Source organism: Pan paniscus, chromosome X, assembly GCF_029289425.2.
Source record: "Pan paniscus chromosome X, NHGRI_mPanPan1-v2.0_pri, whole genome shotgun sequence".
Classification (NCBI taxonomy): domain Eukaryota; kingdom Metazoa; phylum Chordata; class Mammalia; order Primates; family Hominidae; genus Pan; species Pan paniscus.
This window is the reverse complement of record NC_073272.2, coordinates 49,513,409-49,532,299: the sequence shown is the minus strand read 5'-3', so window position 1 is coordinate 49,532,299 and position 18,891 is coordinate 49,513,409. Positions and strand designations below refer to the sequence as shown.

Below are 18,891 nucleotides of genomic sequence, written 5' to 3'. Positions count from 1 at the left end.
CTCTAGAAAAAAGAGCTGCTCACGTGAGCTTACATTCTACTTGTCACACACAAAGATGCCTCAAAAGAGTCCAGTTTATTTTCAAATCAAAGGACATATTCATGTCCTCTTTCCCCATTAAGCCTGCTTAGCATTTTCTTTTATGCCATTAAAAAAGGTATGTGTGCTTCATCAAGCAGTTTAAGAATTTTTACTTAGAAAACTAATCTAATTATATTGCTAGTAAGTTTTTTTCTTCTGAATGTCAAGAGCAGGCACTCTCTATGCTATTCATTTTGCTAATCCCTGTAATAGACTCCTAATTATAACAGAAACACAATGTGTAAGAGGGTAAACTTTTAAATATTTGGTGCCATTGTGTTTACTTTCCAATAACAATCTTCGTTGAATTCCTCTCAGTATAATTTTTTAAAATCCCTCTAAAACACAGCAAAATTCTATTCTTATCCCCCACAAATTCAATTAGTTAATATTGGTAAGTATTTTCTTCATGCTCAACATTTGAATGACGAAAATAAGATACGAGCTCTTACTTTCAGAGACTTTCAAAAATTACTGGGGGCAAAAGCATCTGGGACATGGGGAAACAGAAATGGGGAAGAATAATAAATAATGGAGTAATAAATCTGGAGTAGGTAAGGGCCATTTCATGGAATAGATGAAAGCCTGAACACAAAAGGAAAATGTCTATTACCTGGACAGGCAGAGCACAAAATAATAAAAAGCCCAGATACACAGACACACTTCATATATGACAGGCATTAAAGACCAGGCAAACAATTTGAAGTAAGCATAAATTAAGGAAACCGTACAGATAAAATTTTAAACTGGGAATAATGGTAATCTTATAGATGGCACTGAGAGAAAAGTTATTGGTCATGTGTTATATAATATGGAGTAACTGTAAGACTACTTCATGAAGCTAATGGCAAAGATAAATGCAATGTCTTAGGTAATGAAATCTATCAGTAGCATTTCAAAGATTAACTAGAAACAAGAATGGAATCTGCAGCTTCCATTAGGAACAGAATAATCCAAGCATAAGAAAATACAGACCTGTTTTGGAGTGATGTTACTGGAACTAAGATGAGAGACTAAGTAGCATTCTTTAAAAAAGAAAAAATAGGAATTGCAGTAGTAAGAAAAGACAGCTAAGAGGGAAGAAACAAGAAACAGCAGAATCTGACAAAATTTGGAATGTGAGGATTCCTGATTTGGGTAATGATGATCCCAATTCCTCCCATATTGAGGATGAATAAAGTAGAATATTCAATGGGAATTGTGTGGTATGCAGGTAAGTAAGTACTAGAGCACAATTATAATACAGCACCTAGTGGTGTCAACATGGAAGTCATCAGAATACAAATAAAAACCTTAAGTGTTCCACCAACAGTGTAAAAGTGTTCCTATTTCTCCACATCTTCTCCAGCACCTGTTGTTTCCTGACTTTTTAATGATTGCCATTCTAACTGGTGTGAGATGTTATCTCACTGTGGTTTTGATTTGCATTTCTCTGATGGCCAGTGATGATGAGCATTTTTCATGTGTCTTTTGGCTGCATAAATGTCTTCTTTCGAGAAGTGTCTGTTCATATCCTTTGCCCACTTTTTGATGGGGTTGTTTGTTTTTTTCTTGTAAATTTGTTTGAGTTCATTGTAGATTCTTGATATTAGCCCTTTGTCAGATGAGCAGGTTGCGAAAATTTTCTCCCATTTTGTAGGTTGCCTGTGCACTCATGGTAGTTTCTTTTGCTGTGCAGAAGCTCTTTAGTTTAATTAGATCCCATTTGTCAATTTTGGCTTTTGTTGAAACTAGTTCAACCATTGTGGAAGTCAGTGTGGCGATTCCTCAGGGATCTAGAACTAGAAATACCATTTGACCCAGCCATCCCATTACTGGGTGTATACCCAAAGGACTATAAATCATGCTGCTATAAAGACACATGCACATGTATGTTCATTGCGGCACTATTCACAATAGCAAAGACTTGGAACCAACCCAAATGTCCAACAACGATAGACTGGATTAAGAAAATGTGGCACATATACACCATGGAATACTATGCAGCCATAAAAAAGGATGAGTTCATGTCCTTTGTAGGGACATGGATGAAATTGGAAATCATCATTCTCAGTAAACTATCGCAAGGACAAAAAACCAAACACCGCATGTTCTCACTCATAGATGGGAATTGAACAATGAGAACACATGGACACAGGAAGGGGAACATCACACTCTGGGGACTGTTGTGGGGTTGGGGGAGGGGGGAGGGATGGCATTAGGAGATATACCTAATGCTAAATGACAAGTTAATGGGTGCAGCACACCAGCACGGCACATGTATACATATGTAACTAACCTGCATATTGTGCACATGTACCCTAAAACTTAAAGTATGATAATTAAAAAAAAAAGAAAAGGAAAAAAAAGCCTCAATAAACTAGGTATAGAAGGAACATATGTCAAAACAATAAAAGCCATGTATGACAACCTAAAAAACAAACAAACAAACAAAAAACCTTAAGTGTTCCAAATGGAAGACCCCTTTGAGTTAATTACTACTAGAACATGTATCCTGAAGACAGTAAATGGTACCCCTAGCTAGTGCATCTTAGTGGGAAAAAAGCCTCTATGAAAAGTACATGAGACAAAATAGGAACAAGCAATTAACAAAGGGGAAACCTAAATGTACAGCAGATACTAGAAAGGGGGGAAGAGAACACAATACCACTTTACATCCATTATATTGGCCACAAGATAAGAAATCTGAACGATGCTGAGTGTTGGCATAAATGTGGTAAAATAGGCACACTTGTGGATTGCACATATGATCCAATGATCAACCAATACCAATTCTATATAAACATCCCTGAGGAATAATCTCACAGGCTAATTATTTTTTATTGAGGTATAATTTATATATAGTAAAGTGTAGATATTAACTGTAAAGCTCAATGAATGTATGCAAAGCTATATAGTATAGACCTTAGCTATAAAGCTGAACTCCAATACTCATATGTATACACCCATGTAACCACAACTCAGATGAAAGTAGAAAACATTTTAATTATCCCAGAAAGTTCTCTGGTGGCCCTTTCCTGTCAATAATTGACTCTCAGCGGTAACCACCATTCTGACCATAGATTGCCAATCACTTATCAATATTATCACAATCATAGATTAGTTTTGCTTGTCCTTGCTTGAACTTTATGTAAATTGAATCATATAGCATATACCCATTTGCATGTCTGGCTTCTTTTGTTCAACAAATTTTTTGAGGTTCGCCCAAGTTCTTGTAACAGCAGTTCATTCTTTTCATTGTTGTGTAGTATCACATTGTAAGAATATAGCATAATGCTCATCTATTCTCCCACTGATGGACATTTGAGTGGTTTCAAATTTTGAGCAATTACGCTAAAGCTGGTATGAGCATTCTTGTACATTTCTTTTAGTGAATATATTTGCTTGTTTCTCTTAAATATATGCCTAGGAGTGGCACTACTGGGCCACAGAATTGGTGTACATTTAGTGTTAGTAGGTAATGCCTATCTTCCAAAGTGGTTGAAAGAATTTACACTCCTACCATCAATGAATGTGAATTCCAGTTGCTCTAAATACTCATCAACATTTGATAATTGTCAGTCTTAAATTTTAGCCCTTTTTTTTGTATGTATGTATGTGTGTAGGGCTGCCACATTGTGGTTTTAATTTACATTTCTCTGATGAGTAATGATCTTTAGCACCTTCTCATATATATAATGCCCATTTGAATACCTCTTTTTTCAAGTGCCTGTGTCTTTTATCTATTTTTTCTCTATTGATTTGTGAGAGTTCTTTATATATGCTGAATATAAAGTCATTTGTCAAATATATGTATTGCAAATATCTTCTCCCAGCTTGTGGCTTCCCTATTAACTTTCTTAATGATGTCTTTCAAAGAAGAGTAATTCTTTATTCTAATATAGTTCAATTTACTATCATATGAGATATGAAGTATTCTCTCTTTATTTCCTTCAAAAGAACATGAATAATATTGGTATTATTTCTTCTCTAAAAGACCAGAGTTCACCAATGAAGCCATGTGGGTTGAGAGCTTTGTTTGTGGATAGGTTTTAAATTATAAGTTCAATTTCTTTAATAGATAGAAATACTACTAAGATTTTGACCTTTTTTCTTGTGACATTTCTGGTAATTTCTGTTTTTCTAAGACTGTTCATTTCATTTTGGTTATCAAATGTTGGGGGATAAAGTTGGTCATAATATTTTCTTAGTATCCTTTTAAGGCCTGTAAGATTTGTAATGATGTTTCTTTTCTCATTTATGGCATTGATAATCTGTGTTTTCTTTCTCCTCCTTGATTGAGCTTGCTAAATTTATCAATTGTGTTAATCTTTCAAAGAAGCAAATTTTGGCTTTGGTAGTTTTCACTTTTGTATGTCCTGAGGTGCAAACTTAGATGGCCAATTTTTTTTTTCTACAAAAAATGCTTTATTTAAAAATATGATCTTTTTAAAAAGGAGACAACTTTTATACACACTTACTTTAGAAACAGTCAAAAACACAACAGAATCAATCCAGATTTAGAAATGATGATTTGTAACATACAATATTGGTATGCTGAGCAAGACAGTTTAAATGTATGATTCTTTTTGTCCCTTCACATTTCAATAATTCACATTTGTTAAAACTAGTGGCTGGGACTAAAGAAAAGGTCATATCTGAATCCTTTCCCCTTCAGAAATCTGTCACCCTTCTGGGCAGTTACAGAAATGGCAGCAGCTAGGCAATGTTTGTATTTCTTTGGGTGCCTCTGTGTCAAAAAATATATCTCCGCTTTTATTCTTTTTCTATGAAATTTATATTTATGTGGCTATAGGGCCTGGTCGTATGTCCCACGCCTTTTAAAATCTAAATTTCTAAAAACAGACACTCCGTAAGGGCAAGGAGCATACACTACTATGACCTCACTGGACTCAGAGCTTAATGCTCTTAGGTTATCAGCAAGAGACATGATTTTGATCTTCCAGTTAGCACTCCAAGCTGCTATCAACCAATCTTTTTCAGCACGGTAGTGAAATATTTCAAACCATATTCAAACATCTAATATAGATTTATAATAAAACAGGAAAAATGGCTTGCCAAATTAAAGTGCTATGAGCTATTACATTCAAGAGGTTATCTTGATTTTATTTTATTTTTTGAGGTGGAGTCTCGCTCTGTCGCCCAGGCTGGAGTGCAGTGGCATGATCTCAGCTCACTGCAACCTCCACTCCTGGGTTCAAGCAATTCTCCCTGCCTCAGCCTTCTGAGTAGCTGGAATTACAGGCGCCAGCCACCATGCCCGGCTAATTTTTGTGTTTTTAGTAGAGACGGGGTTTCACTATGTTGGCCAGGCTGGTCTTGAACTCCTGACCTCAGGTGATTCACCTGCCTCAGCCTCCCAAAGTGCTGGGATTACAGGCATTAATTATTAAATGTATCTGATGATAACTTGATTTACAGATAATGTTGATGACATTGACCCTTTGTTTAAAAAAAGAAACTGTAAATTTGACATAATTTCATTTGCAACTTCATTTTGTTTTTTATAAATGTTACTTATACAGAAAGTGGCTATTGACTTTCTATGTGACAAGTAGTTATAATTGGCAAGCAGTTTGAGTTTATACTCATGACATACTGAAAGCATCTCTTTGGGGTCAAGAAAGAATCCCTAGTGGATTTGGGATTCTAGAGGAGGTGTTATAATTAATTATTCAGAAAAATGCATGTATTTACCTCTTCAACCAAAAGAGCAGTAAAGAATAGGGATAATATATTTTAATGTAAATTTGGAAGAAGGATAAAATCACCCACAGTTACTCTCCCTATTATTTTCACTGGGTCAAGTTTTAATCTTTTGGCTTCATGAGTTCCACTCCCTTTGATGATATATGTTGTATATTTTTAGTTGTAAAGCAGTAATCTTTAACTGTAGCATTCCTCTAATTATAAACAGTGAAAAATCAAAATCAGTCCAGAGTTCTTTTGTTGACTTAATTCCTGATCAGTATAGACAGGACTATATATATTTAATCAGAGAATTACATTATATCTGAAGATGGAACTCAGGAGAATGCACCAAGACTTTGAATTGTATTTACATTCACTGTCAGTAAAGACCTGGCTATGCTTTGAGAAATCAGGATCTCCTAGGTCATTGCTTCGCAGCTGTAATTACTGAAATCCTCCTCATAGGAGATAAAGTACGAGGGGTAGAGTCCAAGATGTCAACTTGTAATTTCTTTGAAGTCATATGTTTTATCTTTAAAATTATTCTTATTTTACCTGTGAATATATACAACAGGACTTTTTAAGATTAAAAATTTTTTAAACCTCTATGTCTGAAAAAAAAAATGACACTCCTGGAAGATGGCTAGGGTTCCCCAGTTTGAGAAGCAGTGGCCATGGTGAAAAATAGTTTTTGAAAACATCAGATTATAAAATCAAGATAGGCCAATTTTTAATCTTTTTAATTTTCTGGTAGATATATATAAAATAAGAAACTTTCATCATAGTGCTTCAGTTTCATCTCACAAGTTCTTTTTTTTTTTTTTTTTTTTTAGATGGAGTCTCACTTCATTGCCCAGCCTGGAGTGCAGTGGTGCCATCTTGGCTCACTGCAACCTCTGCCTCCTGGGTTCAAGTGATTCTCCTGTCTCAGCCTCTCGAGCAGCTGGGATTACAGGCACCCGCCACCACGTCCAGCTAATTTTTGTATTTCTTTTTTTGGAGTTGATTTTTTTTAAATTTTATTATTATTATACTTTAAGTTTTAGGGTACATGTGCACAACATGCAGGTTTGTTACATAGGTATACATGTGCCATGTTGGTGTGCTACACCCATTAACTCGTCATTTAGCATTAGGTATATCGGCTAATGCTATCCCTCCCTCCTCCCCCCACCCCACAACAGTCCCTGGTGTGTGATGTTCCCCTTCCTGTGTCCATGTGTTCTCATTGTTCAACTCCCACCTATGAGTGAGAACATGCGGTGTTTGGTTTTTTGTCCTTGCGATAGTTTACTGAGAATGATGGTTTCCAGCTTCATCCATGTCCCTACAAAGGACATGAACTCATCATTTTTTATGGCTGCATAGTATTCCATGGTGTATATGTGCCACATTTTCTTAATCCAGTCTATCGTTGTTGGACATTTGGGTTGGTTCCAAGTCTTTGCTATTGTGAATAGTGCTGCAATAAACATACGTGTGCATGTGTCTTCATAGCAGCATGATTTATAATCCTTTGGGTATATACCCAGTAATGGGATGGCTGGGTCAAATGGTATTTCTAGTTCTAGATCCCTGAGGAATCACCGCACTGACTTCCACAATGGTTGAACTAGTTTACAGTCCCACCAACAGTGTAAAAGTGTTCCTATTTCTCCATATCCTCTCCAGCACCTGTTGTTTCCTGACTTTTTAATGATTGCCATTCTAACTGGTGTGAGATGGTATCTCATTGTGGTTTTGATTTGCATTTCTCTGATGGCCAGTGATGATGAGCATTTTTTCATGTGTTTTTTGGCTGCATAAATGTCTTCTTTTGAGAAGTGTCTGTTCATATCCTTTGCCCACTTTTTGATGGGGTTGTTTGTTTTTTTCTTGTAAATTTGTTTGAGTTCATTGTAGATTCTGGATATTAGCCCTTTGTCAGATGAGTAGGTTGCAAAAATTTTCTCCCATTTTGTAGGTTGCCTGTTCACTCATGGTAGTTTCTTTTGCTGTGCAGAAGCTCTTTAGTTTAATTAGATCCCATTTGTCAATTTTGGCTTTTGTTGTTGCCATTGCTTTTGGTGTTTTAGACATGAAGTCCTTGCCCGTGCCTATGTCCTGAATGGTATTGCCTAGGTTTTCTTCTAGGGATTTTATGGTTTTAGGTCTAACATTTAAGTCTTCAATCCATCTTGAATTAATTTTTGTATAAGGTGTAAGGAAGGGATCCAGTTTCAGCTTTCAACATATGGCTAGCCAGTTTTCCCAGCACCATTTATTAAATAGGGAATCCTTTCCCCATTGCTTGTTTTTCTCAGGTTTGTCAAAGATCAGATAGTTGTAGATATGCGGCATTATTTCTGAGGGCTCTGTTCTGTTCCATTGGTCTATATCTCTGTTTTGGTACCAGTACCATGCTGTTTTGGTTACTGTAGCCTTGTAGTATAGTTTGAAGTCAGGTAGCATGATGCCTCCAGCTTTGTTCTTTTGGCTTAGGATTGACTTGGCGATGCAGGCTCTTTTTTGGTTCCATATGAACTTTAAAGTGGTTTTTTCCAATTCTGTGAAGAAAGTCATTGGTAGCTTGATGGGGATGGCATTGAATCTATAAATTACCTTGGGCAGTATGGCCATTTTCACGATATTGATTCTTCCCACCCATGAGCATGGAATGTTCTTCCATTTGTTTGTATCCTCTTTTATTTCATTGAGCAGTGGTTTGTAGTTCTCCTTGAAGAGGTCCTTCACATCCCTTGTAAGTTGGCTTCCTAGGTATTTTATTCTCTTTGAAGCAATTGTGAATGGGAGTTCACTCATGATTTGGCTCTCTGTTTGTCTGTTATTGGTGTATAAGAATGCTTGTGATTTTTGTACATTGATTTTGTATCTTGAGACTTTGCTGAAGTTGCTTATCAGCTTAAGGAGATTTTGGGCTGAGACAATGGGGTTTTCTAGATATACAATCATGTCATCTGCAAACAGGGACAATTTGACTTCCTCTTTTCCTAATTGAATACCCTTTATTTCCTTCTCCTGCCTAATTGCCCTGGCCAGAACTTCCAACACTATGTTGGATAGGAGTGGTGAGAGAGGGCATCCCTGTCTTGTGCCAGTTTTGAAAGGGAATGCTTCCAGTTTTTGCCCATTCAGTATGATATTGGCTGTGGGTTTGTCATAGATAGCTCTTATTATTTTGAGATACGTCCCATCAATACCTAATTTATTGAGAGTTCTTAGCATTAAGGGTTGTTGAATTTTGTCAAAGGCCTTTTCTGCATCTATTGAGATAATCATGTGGTTTTTGTCTTTGGTTCTGTTTATATGCTGGATTACATTTATTGATTTGCGTTAATTTTTATATTTTTAGTAGAGATGGGGTTCACCACGTTGGCCAGGCTGGTCTCAAACTCCTGGCCTTAGGTGATCCACCCGCCTCGGCCTCCCAAAGTGCTGATTACAGGTGTGAGCCACTGCGCCCGGCCCCACAAGTTCTGATGTGTCAATTTTCACTATCACTTCACTCAATACATTTTCATTGTGATATCTTTTTTGACTTATGGGATATTTGGATGTGTGTTGCTTACTTTTCAAACATTTAGATATTTTTTAGTTGTTTTTCTATTCAGAGTTTTAATTTAACAGTGGTTAGAGAACATACAGTCTATGACTTCAATCCTTTGAAATTTGATGCAAACAGCTTTATATCCCAAAATAGTCTATTCTGGTGAATGTGCCATGTATACTTGAAAAGAATGTGTATTCTGTAGTTGTTGGATGTAGTAACCTATGTATGTCGATTACATCATATTGGTTTATCATGTTCTAGTCTTCTACCTCTTTAGGGATTCTTTTGTGTGCTTGTTACAACAGTTAGAGAAATAGGTGTGTTAAAATCTCCAACTATGATTGTGCATTTTGTCTACTTCTCCTTTTAATACTGTCAGTGTTTACTATATATTTTGAGGCTATGTTATTAAGTACATAGAAAATTAGGTTTATATATATATATTCTTGTTGAATTGAAATTTTATCAACTTCAGAGAAAGAGAGTACATTGGCGAAGATACAAGACATTAAAGTGACAATACAGAAGTATTAATGAAAAAAACTTATGTCGAAATATTGACATCTTAGATGGAATACACGAACTTCTTGAAGGAACAAATTATTAAAACAAGAAGAAATAAAAAATCTGAATATTCCTATATTAAAGAAACTGAATTTGAAATTAAAGACAGTCCCACAAAGAAAACTTCAGATGACCCAGATGAGTTCACTGGTGAATTTTATCACATATTTAAGAAAAAGAAATTTAAAGTAATCTTATACAAAATCACAAGAGACGTGAACACTGAAAAATTCTAGCAAATATAGCAAGTTTACACAAACTCTTTCAGAAAACAGAGCAGGCATGAAATTTCCAAACTAATTTTATGAAGCTAGAATTAACATGATACCAAAATCAAAGATATTATAAGGGAACCCCCCCCCACAAAACTAAAGACCAATCTCTCTCAAAGACATGGAGATTAAGATCCTTACCAAATATTAGCGAATCAAACCAAGAAATACATAAAAAGATAATACACCATGATGAAGTAAGGTTTATCTCAGGAATGTAAGTTTAGTTTGACATCTAAAAATCAGTAAAAATTCACCATATTAGTAGGATAAAATGCACTTTTCAATAAATACATAAAAAGCATTTGGCATTTAGAAAATTCAACATCAATTCATGTTTAAGACTCTCATCAAACTAGGAATAGAAAGAAATTGCCACAAATTAATAAAGAGCATCTAAGAAAAATCACAGCTAATACACCTAATGGTGAAAGACTGAAAGTTTTTGCCTTCAGATTGGGAACAAGATAAAATAAAAATAAACAGCATATAGACCAAAAAGGAAATGACAGAAAGGCATGATAATGTTTGCAGAAAGTTTTATGGTATTTATTCACAAAAAGACCCACTAGAATTAATAAGCAAAATGTAGCAAAGTCTCGGAATACAAGGTCAATGTACAAGAATCAATGGTAAGAGTTCTACTTCCAGTATGGAGAAGTAAGCTTCTGAAAAAGACCCTTCTACAGATAGTAAATGTAATCTCTAGAAAAACAAACAAAAATAAAAAAACAAACAAAAATAAAAAAACAAACAAAAGCAGGCAGATTTTGTAGGGGGGTCAAAAGTTAGAGGAAGTGACTAGCATGTAGTGAGTTCCCCTTTTCTCGGGTTTCTGTTGAGAGTAGCTGCACTCCTAGCAGCAATGTGGAGCAGCTAAAATTCTCATAAAAGCTTGTAATCCTTTTGCGAGAGGAATCAGGGGAAGAAGGCCTGGGTACCCGGGGCCACTAGAGATTAAGGGGGCAACTCAAAAAGAAAGAATCAAAAAAAGCAAATTCCTAATTCTGTGTATAAAATCTGCCTAAGTCTCTGGCTGACCCCTCAACTTTGCATGGGTAGAGCAAAATTAAAGCAGGGCTGAAGTGCACCTGAGTTGCCACTCGCCTTAGGTGAGACAGCATTTCCAGTGTCAATCTAACCTAGTTAATTGCCTGCTGTGATAAGAACACTGACATTCTTCAGAACAATATAACAGAATACCATGTTACCATAAACATTGATAATGTTCAGGACGCAATCCAAATTACTCAAAATATGATGGAGCAGAAAAATGTTCTTTTGATCACTCTCCAGCATCTTCAGTAGCTAGTTTTAAAAATATGCTTTCCAGGGTTAACAATTTTTTAACTGTCTGGCAGGTTATTTCAATATAAACAATTCTATAATACTAGAACTTGAGTTAATTTTTGTATAGGATGTGAAGTATGGGTCAAAGTATGAATTTTTCCCCCAATACTGACATCCATTTGTTCCAGCACAATTTGAAAAGACTTTCATTTCTCCCTTCAAATTACATTGGCACCTTTGTCAAAAATCAGTTGTCTATATATTAATGGGTCTATTTTTAGTCTTTCCCTTCTGTTCCATTTATATATTAGTGTGTCTTTACACCAGTAACATACTGTCCAGATTGCTATAGCTTTAAAGTAAATCTTAACATTTGGTAGTGTCAATCCTCCATACTTTTTCTTCTTCCTCAAGACTGTGTTGGTCATTCTAGGTCTTTTGCATATCCATATAAATTTTTAAATCTCTTTGACAGTTTTAACCCCCCCAAATTACAAATAATTGAATGAGCAAGTAGAAGACAAATTAGTAAGGCATTAGAAGATTTCAACAACATGGAACCAACCTGAGTTATAGATTATAGAACACTGTACCCATCAACAACTGAACATACATTCTTTGCAGGGACACACAAAACATTCCCCTAGGTAGACCATATGCTGAAATCATAAAGGGTATGCTCTCAGACCACAACAGGATTAAATTGGACAACATAGAGGAAATAGACAAAATTCCTTGAAAAGTACAACTTACTATGTCTGGCAAAAGATGAAACAAAAAATCTGAATAGCTCTACGTCTATTTAAAATATTAAGTTTGTCATTAAATCCTTCCTGTCAAGAAAACTCTAGGTCCAAATGGCTTTCTTGGTTAATTCCATGAAACATTAAAAGAAATAATAATCTCACACAAAGTATTTCAGAAAATAGAGAAGGGAACACTTCATAACTCATTTTAGTAGCCAGTATAACCATAATATCAAAACATGACAAAGACATTGAAAAAAAAGAAAACCATGAACCAAATCACTCATGAAAAACGCAAACTTTTAAGTCAAATATCAGTAACTAGAGTCCAACAATATATAATAAAGCTAATACGTCATAATCAACTAGTATTTATCTCAGAAATACAAGGTTAATTCAACATTTAAAAATCAATGAATTCACCATAATAACAGAACAAAAAATGCTCATATATATAATATCACTCCAATAGATGCAGAAAAAGCATTTGACAAAATTCAACACTCAATCATGATTAAAAAAAAAAAAACTATGAAACAAGCTAGGATTAGAAAGGAACTTACACAGCCTGTTAAAGGGCAGGTACAGAAAACCTACAGCTAATATCATAACTTAATGGTGAAAGACTGAAGTTTTTGCCCACAATATCAGAACCAAGACAAACATGCCCACACTCACCCCTTCCATTCAACACTGAACTGAAAGTCTTAGACAGTAAAATAATGAAAAGAAATTAAAACATGAGTTTGGAAAGGAAGATGTAAAAGTGTCCCTATTTTTAGGTGATAATGATTACTTATATGAAAAATCCTGAGGAACTTACAAGAAAACTAATAGGTAGATTTAGCAGTGCCTCAGGATACAAAGTTAATGCACAAAAATCAATCACTAGCAACTTATACTAGCAATAAACAATCTAAAAATAAAATTTAAAAAACTTTATATTAACAATGAAAATCAAAAAATAAAACTAAAACAATGCCATGTAAAACAGAATCAAAAACATCAAGTACTTAGGGATAAACTTAATGAAGGTTTCCTATGACCTCTATGCTGAAAACTATACAATTCTGCTAAATGAAATTAAAGAACTAAATAATTGCAGAAATATGCCATGTTCATGGGTTAGAAGGCTCAATATTGTTAAGATGTCAATTCTCCTAAAATTGATCTACAGAGTTAACTGAACTCCAAACAAAATCCCAGTAGGCTTTTTTGTAAAAATTACAAACTGATTATAAAATGTATATGAAAATGCAAATGACCTAGAAGAGCAAAGTAATTTTTAAAAAGCAAAGTTGAAGGACTTATACTACCTGATTGAAGATTTACTGTAAAAACTACAGTAATAAAGATAGTATGGGTTTGCTAAAAGGATAACGTATTAACTATATTTTCTTATTTTCTGTATCCTTGATGTTCTGGCATCTGGGGCTTAACTGATCCTGGAGAGACTGCCCCCTCCCAGTGATAGCTAATTCTAGAGATTAGGAAATAACTTGACCTTGAGGATGCCTTTCATATGCAAAGCAGCCAATACACAGCCCATACCCACAACTGCCTCTTTTATTGAGCTCTCACAGGTTGAGCCACTATCCCCCTGCTCTAATCACCCCAGGGCCAGGTACCAAGCAACTGGGGAGAGTCCCTATACCCTAGAGCCCAGTGGAATTATCCAAACTAGCCAATCTTAAATCTGCCTAGCCTTCTGACCTTGCCTAGTCCATTCCTTCCCACAAAACCTAAATAAAGGCTCTGGCCCATGCTTTCCCCTCACTCCTTCTAGATCCCAACTGACCTTGGTGCTTCCACATGTGTGGTATGCATGGCCCTGTATGGTGTGGTATGCCCCCGCCTCTTGGGAATTATAACAAACTGTCTTTCCAATGGCAGTTGTCTCCTGATCTGTTGGCTTCATCGAACCTAAATAATAATAAAACCTATCTTTTAAAGCAGACAGACAAATAGATTAATTGAACAGAAATGAGAGACCAGATACAGGCTCATACACATAAAGTCAATTGATTTTGATAAACATACCAAGGAAATTCAATAGGAAAAAGAAAGCCCCTTCAACAAATGTTTCTGGAACAATTAGATATCAGTATTGAAAAATGAATCACAGACCTAACTGGAAAAGTTAAAATGATAAAACTTATAGAAGAAAGTATGAGAAAATCTTTGTGCCTTGTGGTAGGCAAAGATTTCTTAAACAGATCGCAAAAGGTACTAACAATAAAACAGATGATAAATTGGACTTCATCAAAATTAAAATGTTTGCTCTTTGATGGGCACCAAAAAGAAAATGAAATTTCAAGCCACAGATTGGAACAAAATATTAGCAATACATATATCTGGCAAAGGAGTTGTATCCAGTAAATATATTAAAACTCACTAATAAGAAGACAAACAACCTGATTAAAAAATGAGAAAGATATCTGAGTAGATATTTCACACCACAAAATGTACAAATGGTCAATAAGCACATAAAAAGATGCTTAACATCATTATTCTCATAAGAGAAATGCAACTTTAAATTATAATATCCGCTACAATAGCAAAAATAAAAGAGTTTGATGATAACAAGTGTTGACGAGGATGTAGAGCAAGAGGAATCCTTATGTATTGCTGCTGGGAATGTAAAGTGGTACAGCCAATTTGGAATACAGTTTGGCAATTTCTTACAAAGGTAAGTATACACTTATTATATGACCTAGCAGTTCCAATCTTAGGTATTTACCCAAGAAAAATGTAAACGTATGTTCACACAAAGACATACGAGAATGTTCACTGCAGCTTCATTCATAATAACCAAATATTAACCACCTATCCATCAATAGGTGTAGAGATTAATGAATAGTAATATATTCATTCCATGAAATACTATTTGTCATTCAAAAGGAATAAACCAGAGATATACTTAATAACATGGATGAATTGCAAAATGATTATGCTGAACAAATGAAGCCAGACCCAAAAGAGTATGTAAGGTATTATTCCATTTATATAAAACCCTAATAAAGACAGATCTAATCTAGAGTGACAAAAAGCATGTCAGTGGTTGCCTGGGGCTGTGTGTACTGACTGCAAGGGGCATGAGGGAGCATTCTGTGTGAAGGAATGGTATATATCACAATAGGGGTGGTGGTTACACTGGTGTATATCTTTATCAAAACTCATCAAACTGTCCACTTAAAATAAATACATTTCATTTTGTGTAAATTCTACCTTAATAAAATGGATTTTAAAAGAAGAAATGCTAAGTGATAGTGACCATAAAGTCAGAAGATGGGAGAGAGGTACTAGGCCATGGGAAGGTGGAGAGGAGTGAGGAATCTGAAGGTGATACTTACAAAGGCAACAGGAGGTGAGGCTGGTTGTAGATGAGAGTTTGTTGGTACCTTAGAGTGAGAAGGTGAGAACAAAAGAAAGAATAAAGTGCAAGAGTGCTAGGAAGAACAGAAGTGAGGCAACCAACGGATTTTCAAAAAGTCAAATCCAGTAAAACTGAAATGTATGTGATAAGAGTCTAAGACTCTGGGGTGTGGTTTAAGGAATTACACATAAAAATGGGACTGAAGGAAGGAAAGAATATCCAAGAAAGCAAGACCGCTAGTGAGGAAGACTGGCATGTGATCCAGAGTATAGGAATTGGGGCAATTCTCCTGGAAGAAAGCCAAGCAAAGAAGACAGGTGATAACAGTAAGAGAAATAAAAGGAGAGAACAATTTGGCACCCGAGAGGCCAATGCTACCTATCCTCAAGCAATTTATAAAGTTTCCAACTTTTAAGCAATAACAGCATTTTAAAGGCATCGGTCTTCCTTAGGGAAAAAAAAAATTACTTCGTGTCCCCATCTGCCTGGGTCACACCCACTCACCTGAACAGCTCTGATGTGGGGCTTCCCCTTCCAATGTCCATGGCCCCTCTCCTTGCTCCAACTTGAAGATGACCTCTGGTTTAGGAACTTCGAACCCTGTTAACAGGACACGATAGAGAATTGGGTCCAGCAAATTGCTTTCCATTTGTTCTTTGGAGAAGTAACCACATTTCATTGGGAACTGAGTAATAATCACAGAGGTGAAAAGGGACTGAAGAATCTCAGACAAATCAAGGAGGACATCATCATAGGGTTCTAATGTCCCAGATAGCTCAGTGGTGGTGAAGGGAAACACAACGAGGCTCTATGTTGGTGTCCTAAGGCTGCTATAACACAGTACCAAAACCTGGTGGCTTACAACAACAGAAATTTATTGTCTCTTATGTCTAAAGGCTGGAAATCCAAAATCAAGGTGTCAGCAGGGTCATGCTCTCTCTGATGGATCTAGGAGAGAACCCTTTCAGCATCTTCTAGCTTCTAGTGTTTGTTGGCACTCTTTGGCATTCCTTGGCTTGTGAATACATCACCCCAGTGACATGTCTGTCTTCTACCTGCGTATCTTCTTATTGTCTTCCCTCTACGCATGCTTGTAGCAGCAATACCCCAATTTCTGCCTTCATCTTCATATGGCATTCCCCCGTGTCCAAATTTCCCCTTTTTATAAGGACATCAGTCAGATTAGAGTAGGGCCCACCCTAATGACCTCACTTTAACTTGATTACCTCTGCAAAGACTCTATTTCCAAATATGGTCACATTCTGAAGTATCGAGGGGTAGGATTTCCACATAGTTTTGGGGGAAGACAAAATTCTACCCACAAGAGTCTGCCCTCTAGTCCCCCAAAATTCATTTCCTTCTCACATGCACAATACATTCACCCCATCCCAACATCCTCCAAAGCCTTAGTCATTCTAACATCAACTTGTAAGTCAAAAATCACATCTCGACATCGTCAACTAAAAGTCTCAAATCTCATCATCTAATTCATCCAAATAAGTTATGGATGAGAGAGGATATAATTCATCCTGGGGAAAAATTCCTCTCTATCTGTGAACCTATGAAACCAGACCACAAGTTATCTGCTTCCAAAATACAATGGTGGGACAGGTATAGGATAGATATTCCCATTCCAAAAGGGAGAAACTGGAATGAAAAAAGAGATAATGGGACCCAAGTCTGAAACCTAGCAGGGAAAATTCAATTAGATTTTAAGGCTTGTGAATAATCTCATTGTCTCCATGATCTGTCCTCTGAGCCCACTGGGTGGCAGGTAGCCCTGGGCCAGGAATGACACCCCTATTACCCCTAATGGTCCACTAGCAAAATTTTTGCTACCTGTCTCTGTGACCTTATGCTCTGCTGTTCTAGAGGTCTTAATTCCAAAGGGAGAAATACTTCCACCAGGAGACACACAATGATTCCACTAAACTAAAAGTGAAAACTCCCACCCGACCACTTCGGGTCCCTCATGCTCCTGAATCAACTGGCAAACAAGGGAGCTATGGTTTTGGCTGGGGTAACTGATCATGATTACCAAGGGGAATCCTTGCATTGCCTAATTTTAGCAAGATTCCTGTTAAGTCAGTTTAGCTAGAATCTCCCAGCCTCAATATTTGATCACCCTCGATATCTGATCAAATTCCTCATCTTCTACTATCCCCCACATAATATTTGATCACCCTCACCTGCCTTCAGCAAGAATCTTGTCAGGTCAGTTTAGTAACAATCCCCCTTTACCCCTGATGTTTCCTCTCATTAGTCATTTTCCATCGACTGGCCCCACTCTGCTCCTGGGCTATATTTATAAATCCCCACTTGTCCACGTTGTATTTGGAATTCAGCCCAGTTCTATACCGAAGTATCTTTTCCCCTATTGTAATAGTTCTGAATAAAATCTATTTTCACTGCTTTAACTATTGTCCAGCTCTGGTTTTCTTTGACAGTTTTGGTGCCACAACTCGGATAAGATCAGATTGATCACTGGACCCCAGACTTCTCACTCAGAATCTGAAGTATGCACCTTCGAAGCCTTTGTCTTCACTCCTGACTGATTGGGGACCCACTGATGAGTCCAACTCCTGAGCCTCTGGATGACAGTCCACTGAAGCACAGTAAGGACAGATTTTGATTTTTTTTTTTTTTTTTTGAGACAGAGTTTCACTCTGTCACCCAGGCTGGAGTGCAGTGGTACCATCTCAGCTCACTGCAACTTCTGCCTCCTGGGTTCAAGTGATTCTCATGCTAGAAGGTAGGTTAAAGTTCCAGGTAAGCAGCTGTTTATAAGAAAATAAGTTAGAGTCTCATGCAAGGAAAGGCTGGGTTAGTCTCCTAGGTTTCTCTCTTTGTAAGAGGTTGGGTTCTGTAAGGAACAGAAGCTGGGTCAGAGTCCCAAGTTTCTCTATTTATAACCATAAAAGTACTATTAGTTAAAAAACATGGGAACTTCTCAGTCTACCAAAATATCCCTTTTTGAACCCCTGCTGGCTATATGCTCCACCAACTCTACCTGTTTCCTGTCTTGTTGGCATGATTTTACTAAGGATAATTTGGAACTTCAGGGGTTTCCTTGGGAAACTTTACATCTCCCCCAACTGTCTCCTCCAAAACCTCTCCCTTCCCATTGCTTCTGCTCCTCCTTCTTCCTTTTACCACCTTTGATCTTCCCTTTAAGCTCTCTTGAATCCTCGCATAGGTCACTCTTCAAACCCCTACCTCTTCCACCCCTCTATCCATTCCTGCCAGACCTTTCCCTTCCTACTTCAGTCTCTTAACTCCCTACAGTCACTTGAACTTTGGGACCCCTCCTCCCATCAGGGG

The 18,891-nt window shown here is 36.6% G+C and overlaps 1 protein-coding gene across 6 annotated transcripts in view; it reads right to left on the bottom strand.

Moving 5' to 3' along the window:
- The window catches only part of ZNF81 (zinc finger protein 81), a 104,883-nt gene that overhangs the window by 22,074 nt on the left and 63,918 nt on the right, over positions 1 to 18,891 (bottom strand). For all 6 annotated transcript variants that reach the window (XM_034950191.3, XM_003812150.6, XM_008964556.6 and 3 more), the window contains one exon: positions 16,075 to 16,170. In XM_034950191.3, coding sequence (XP_034806082.1) covers positions 16,075 to 16,170 — 96 coding nt within the window. The remainder of the gene's footprint in view (positions 1 to 16,074; positions 16,171 to 18,891) is intronic.